The following is a 5,991-nucleotide window of genomic DNA, read 5'->3' as shown; positions in this document are numbered from 1 at the left end:
ACTCCGGAAATATTCTCTCTAAGGCCTAAACACCAACAAACACAAACCCCAACACACAACAGCTGCAGCACTGAGGCGGCTGCAGAGTTCAGCTGAAGGGGCCCCCCACTTCACCCCATAGGAGGGAAAGGGGGCCCCTTGGGGGCCCCCCTTGGGGGCCCCCCTTGGGGGCCCCCCTTGGGGGCACCACTGGGGGCCCCCCCCTGGGGGCCCCACTGGGGGCCCCCCCCTGGGGGCCCCACTGGGGGCCCCCCCCTGGGGGCCCCACAGGGGGCCCCCTTGGGGGCCCCCCAAGGGGCCCCCCTGTGTGTTGTGCAGCAGGCAACTGAGGGAGGCCCCACCTGGTGTATGGGGGCCCTCAACTGGTCTGTAAGCGAATCAAGAGAAGGCCTCGCGGGCTCCTCCTCTTCTACCCTGTGCAGCACAAGCAGCAGCAGCAGCAGCAGCAGCAGCAGCAGCAGCAGCAGCAGCTGTGTATGGTATGTGAAATAGGGGCCCCCAGGCTCTAGGGGGCCCCAGAGGGTTCGATTGAGTGCCCTATTAGATTCATCCTTTGCAGGGGGGCCCCATACAGGGGGCCCCCATGCAGGGGCCCCCAAGCAGTGAGAATAGATGGGGGCCCCCTTATTAGTTTTAGGGTTTAGGGTTTAGGGTTTAGGGTTTATGTGGGTACCTGTTGCTGGCATCCATTGATAGGGTGAGGGGGGCCCCCCCCGCGGCATGCAGAGACAGAAGCAACGAGGGGAGGGGCCCCAACCTATAGAGAAATAAAAATAAATAATATATATTATATATTATATATTATATATTATATATTGTATATTATATATTTTATATTATATATTATATATTTTGTATTATATATTATATATTATATATTATATATTATATATTATATATAATATATACAAACAGAGACAAGCAGAGACAGAAAGAAGTGGAGAGAGAGACAGAGACAGACGGAGACAAACAGAAGCAAAAAGAAACAAACAGAGACAAAGAGAGATAAAGAGATAGAGAAAAAGAGAAAAAAAAACAAAGAGAGACAGAGAGGGACAGAGAGAGACAATGAGAGATAAAGAGATAGAGACAAAGATAGACAAAGAGAGATAAAGAGAGACAGAGAGAGACAGAGACAAAGAGAGACAGAGAGAGAGAGAAAGAGAAAAAAAGAGAAGCAGAGAGAGACAAAGAGAGACAGAAAGAGAGACAGAAAGAGAGAAAGAGTGCCGCTCATAATAACCCCTTCTCTTGCTTCTCTCGTCCCCACTCTTTTCGAGGGTTTAGGGTTTAGGGTTTAGGGTTTAGGGTTTAGGGTTTCGCTTGCCTATCCTTGAGGAGTCCTCTGCTGCAGTAAACGCCAAACCGCCGCAGCATTTCGCGTGCTCGGCTGCAAGCAGCAGCAGCAGCAGCAGCAGCAGCAGCAGCAGCAGCAGCAACAGCAGCAGCAGCAGCAGCAGCAACAGCAGCGGCAGCAGAAGCAGCAGCAGCAGCAGCAGAAGCAGCAGCAGCAGCAGCAGCAGCAGCAGAAGCAGCGGCAGCAGCAGATGGGCCCCCACATATTTAGTGTTTAGGGTTTAGGGTTTAGAGTCTAGGGCTTAGGGGTTAAGGGTTTCGGAATGTACGCGGTTTAGGGTTTAGGGTTTAGGGTTTAGGGTTTAGGGTTTATAAAAGACAAACCAAAGAGGCAGAGAACGGAGAGAGAGGAGACAACCAGAGAAACCCTACACACACAAAAGGAGACAAAAATAAAGAAAATAAATAAATAAAATAAATAAAATAAATAAATAAATAAAAACAAAAGGAGACAAAAATAAAATAAATAAATTAAATAAATTAAATAAATAAATAAATAAAAACAAAAGGAGACAAAAATAAACAAAATAAATTAAATAAATAAATAAAAACAAAAGGAGACAAAAATAAACAGACTGAATAAAATAAACAAAAACAAACAGAGATAACTATAAATAAAATAAACAAAAAGAAAAGGACAATAAAACTAAAAAACAAAAATACAAAAAAAAACAAAACAAAAAAAACAAACAAAAGGAGACAAAAGGAGACAAAAGGAGACAATAACAGAGAAAACAAAACAAAGCAGCACCAACAAAACAAAAACAAACAAAACATATCTGTCTCTCTTTATATATTTTTATATATTTTTTTCTCTCTTTTTCTCTCTTTTTCTCTTTCTCTTTATCTCTCTTTGTCTCTGTTTCTTCCTAAACCCTCACCTTCTGTCTCTCTTTTTTTGTTTTTTTCTTTTTCTTTGCTGCTGCAGCCCTATACAAACTCAGGGGGCCCCTGGGGGCCCCCAGGGGGCCCCTGGGGGCCCCCCTCATAGACAGGAGAGGCAGGGGCCCCATGTGCTGCAGCAGCAACTTGCTGCTGCTGAAGAAGCAGCAGCAGACGCAGCAGCAAAAGAGGGAGCGAGGCAAAGGAGACAAAGAGAGACCCGGGGGGCATCCTAGAGCCTCACGTACTGCTGCTGCTGCTGCTGCTGTTGCTGCTGCTGCTGCTGCTGCTGCTGTTGCTGCATCTGATGAGTCTTCATATACTTCTCCTGCTGCTGCTGCTGTTGCTGCTGCTGCTGCTGCTGCTGCTGCTGGCTGCCGCCTCCCGCTGCGCCCCCCTCGAGCTGCACGGCGGGTCAGAGGAGGCCCTTCAACAGCAGCTGCAGCACCGTCTGCTGCTGCTGCTGCTGCTGCTGTTGCTGCTGCTGCTGTTGCTGCTGCTGTTGCTGCTGCAGGAGCCTCTCTCTTGACAGCAGCAGGGCCCAGGAGGGGGCCCCTCTTAAGGGGGGTTTGGGGGCCCCTTCTTTTGTTCTTTCGCCGCCCGCTGCCTTTCCTTTGCTGCCTCCCTGCTGCTGCTGCTGCTGCTGTTGCTGCTGCTGCTGCTCGCCGCTGCTGCTGCAGAAGAGCAGCAGCAGCAGGGTCCTGGGGGGGCCCATAAGCCTCCGTGAGGGCCCTCCTTGCTGCAGCAGCCAAGCGGCGGTGGAGGGCCCCCTGCCCGCTGCTGTGCTGCAGCAGCAGCAGCTCGACACCATAGAGAGGGGCCTCCCCCTGCTGCTGCTGCTGTTGCTGCTGCTGCTGCTGCTGCTGCTGCTTGTTTATTTCCCTTAGCTGCTGCAGCTGCTGCAGCAGCTGCTGCTTGCATTGCAGTGTATAGACAGACCGCCAATGAGGACGCCCAAAACACTGCCGCTGCTGTCGCCGTTGCTGCTGCTGCTGCTGCTGCTGCTGCTGTTGCTGCTGCTCGTGGGTCTTGGCTTGCTGCAGCTGCTGCTGCTCCTGCTGCAGCAGCAACTCCCCCTCAGCAGCAAGGGCCCCATAGAAAGCATCAAGCAAAGCAGCAATAACAGACGGGGGGGCCCCCCGTGCTGCTGCATCAGAGGTTAGAAGGGGGGGCCCCCTTGCTGCTGCAGCTGTAGCCAGAAGGGGGCCCCCCCTTGCTACTGCAGCTGCAGCAGCAACTGCAGCAGCAGCAGCTGCTGCTGCAGCAGTAGCTGCTGCAGCAGGGGGGCCCACTCTTAACGGGATTTCTTTATCTGCTGCAGTACCCTGCAGGGGCCCACACAAACCCAATAGCGTTGAGCTGGGGGGCCCCCCAGGGGCCCCCAAGTGCGAGGGGGGCCCCCCTACAGGGCAGGGGGGCCCCTCGGCCGAGGAGGGAGGAGAAAGCTCAGGGGCCCCCGTATCTGTTGCTGCTGCTGCTGCTGCTGCTGCTGTTGCTGCTGCTGCTGCTGCTGCTGCTGCCTCGAAGGCCTCCATCTCATGAGGCACAGAGGCCCCCAACAGAAGCCGTCCTGCTGCTGCTGCTGCTGCTGCTGCTGCAGGAGCTGCTACTGATGGTGGTCTTGCTGCTGCTGTTGCTGTTGCTGCTCGTGCTGCTGCTGCTGCTGCTGCGGTTGCTGCTTCTATAGCTTCTGCTGCTGCCGCTGTCCCTATTGCTGCTGCAAGTCTCTCTGCTGCTGCAGATGAAGCATCTGCTGCTGCTTGGTGGTGGTGTTGCTGCTGCTGCTGTGCGCCGCCTGCAACGTCGATGGGGGCCCTGGGGGGCCCCCAGGGGGCCCCTCGTGAGGCTGGGGGCCCCTAAAGCAGCAGCGATGCAGCAGGGGGCCCCTATAATATAGGGTAAATAGGGTCTATTTATTTTTTCCGTGTTGCTGCTGCTGCTGCTGCTGTTGCTGCTGCTGTTGCTGCTGCTGCATCGAGAGCTGCAGCAGCAAGAGATGGCGACGGCGCTGCTGCAGCAGAGGGAAGGGGGCCCCCTCTTCTGCTGCTGTTTATTTTTATAAAAATAAAAACAAATAAATAATAAAATAATAAAATAATTTATATAAATAAACGCAAAAATATATACTACCCGGGGGCCCCTGAACTCGCAGGGGGCCCCCAGACAACAAACCCTAAACCCACTCACGGGGGCCCCCCAATAAACCCTAAACCCTAAACCCTAAACCCTAAACCCTAAACCCTAAACCCTAAATCTGAAACAATTAGCCGTCAATCTTAGGCGCTAAGCTATAAACCCTAAACCCTAAACCCTAAACTCTAAGCCCTACTCATAAACTACTAACCCTAAACCCTAAACCCTAAACCCTAAACCCTTAGCCCTAAACCCTAAACCCTAAACCCTAAACCCTAATAGCGTATGGCTCTGACTGACTCGGCAGTCTATAACACAGGGGAATTACATCTCGATGGATGGCCTTGGGGGTTTAGGGTTTAGGGTTTAGGGTTTAAGGCCAGAGCTGCACCCCTATCAAACCCTAAACCCTAAACCCTAAACCCTAAACCCTAATATTTTCCGTCTGCTTTCCTGGTGGGCTTCTGAATACAGACCGTCTGGGTCGTTCCTACAGAACAGAAAGCTGCTGCTGCTGCTGCTGCTGCTGCAGTTGCTGCTGCAGTTGCTGCTGCAGTTGCTGCTGCAGCTGCTGCAGCGGCACTCGCGATTGTTGATGCTGTAGCTGTTCGTTGATTTTTGCGTTTTGTTGCTGCAGCTGTAGCTGTTTTTGCTGCTGCTGCTGCTGCTGCAGCTGCTGCTGCTGTTGCCGCTGTGTTGCTGCCTTGTGTGCTGCCCATACACCCTGCAGTGTACATACACCCCGTGGGGGACCCAAAGTTCAACTAAACACAGCTCAGCAATCGAGGGTTTAGGGTTTAGGGTTTACGTTACAGCCAGCCCTGCCACCGCACCCTGTGCAGCACTCCTTGCGGAGCGTATAAACGAATCCCCTTTTTTAGGGTTTAGGGTTTAGGGTTTAGGGTTTAGGGTTCTGGGGGCCCCCCAGGACCCTGGGGGCCCTGCAGGGGCCCCCACAAGGGCCCTTCAGGGTTCCCCTCACCCCTCCCCAGGGGCCCCCAAGGGGCCCCTTGAGGGGCCCCCGTGCGGGGCTCCGTGCCTGACGGCCTCAGGGGGCGATTGGGGGGCACCCTGGGGGCCCCCTGGGGGGCCCCCATGAGGGGGCCCCCTTGAGGGGGCCTCCAAGGGCTCACCTAGGGGGCCGCCCCGGGGGGCCCCCTTCAAGGGCTCCGCAGAGGCCCCCCAGCGGGGCCCGGTGGGGGGCCCCCTAAGGGGCCCCAAGGGGCCCATTGGGGCCCATTGGGGGGCCCCCTGAGGGTTTGTGTATGCCTAGTGTTGAGGGTTTGTGTTTTTGTTTATTAGTATATCCGCCGCAGACTCAATTCGCTTTCCTTTTTAAAATATATTGGGGGCCCCCCAGGGGCCCCAGGAGAAAAGAAAAGGGCAGAGGGGCCCCCAAAGAGGGGCCCCCGGAGGGGGGCCCCTGTCAGTGTCAGGGAGAGCTGACGTTGGTTGCAGGGCCCCCTATCCGTAAACCTGCTGCTGCTGCTGCTGCTGCTGTTTCTGTTGCTGCTGCTGCTGTTGTTGCTGCTGCAGCTGCTGTTGCTGCTGCAGCTGCTGTTGCTGCTGCAGCTGCTGTTGCTGCTGCAGCTAGAGCTGTGTGTGCCCTGTTTTGTATTT

At 54.0% G+C, this 5,991-nt stretch overlaps 1 protein-coding gene across 1 annotated transcript in view; it reads right to left on the bottom strand.

Moving 5' to 3' along the window:
* EMH_0080570 (uncharacterized protein) overlaps window positions 1–5,468 on the bottom strand; it is a gene marked incomplete at both ends in the record, with an annotated part of 8,253 nt that extends 2,785 nt beyond the window's left edge. Inside the window, 7 exons of the mRNA XM_013494223.1 lie at window positions 342–414; window positions 674–757; window positions 2,238–2,286; window positions 2,483–4,094; window positions 4,646–4,679; window positions 4,866–5,082; window positions 5,354–5,468. Of these exons, the coding sequence (XP_013349677.1) occupies window positions 342–414; window positions 674–757; window positions 2,238–2,286; window positions 2,483–4,094; window positions 4,646–4,679; window positions 4,866–5,082; window positions 5,354–5,468 (2,184 nt within the window). The remainder of the gene's footprint in view (window positions 1–341; window positions 415–673; window positions 758–2,237; window positions 2,287–2,482; window positions 4,095–4,645; window positions 4,680–4,865; window positions 5,083–5,353) is intronic.
* Between the last annotated feature and the right edge of the window lie 523 nt (window positions 5,469–5,991).

The sequence above is a fragment of the Eimeria mitis genome, genomic scaffold (genome assembly GCF_000499745.2).
Source record: "Eimeria mitis Houghton genomic scaffold, Emh_scaff108, whole genome shotgun sequence".
NCBI lineage: Eukaryota > Apicomplexa > Conoidasida > Eucoccidiorida > Eimeriidae > Eimeria > Eimeria mitis.
Note: the sequence above shows the minus strand (reverse complement) of the source record. Positions and strands in the feature narration are given on the sequence as shown.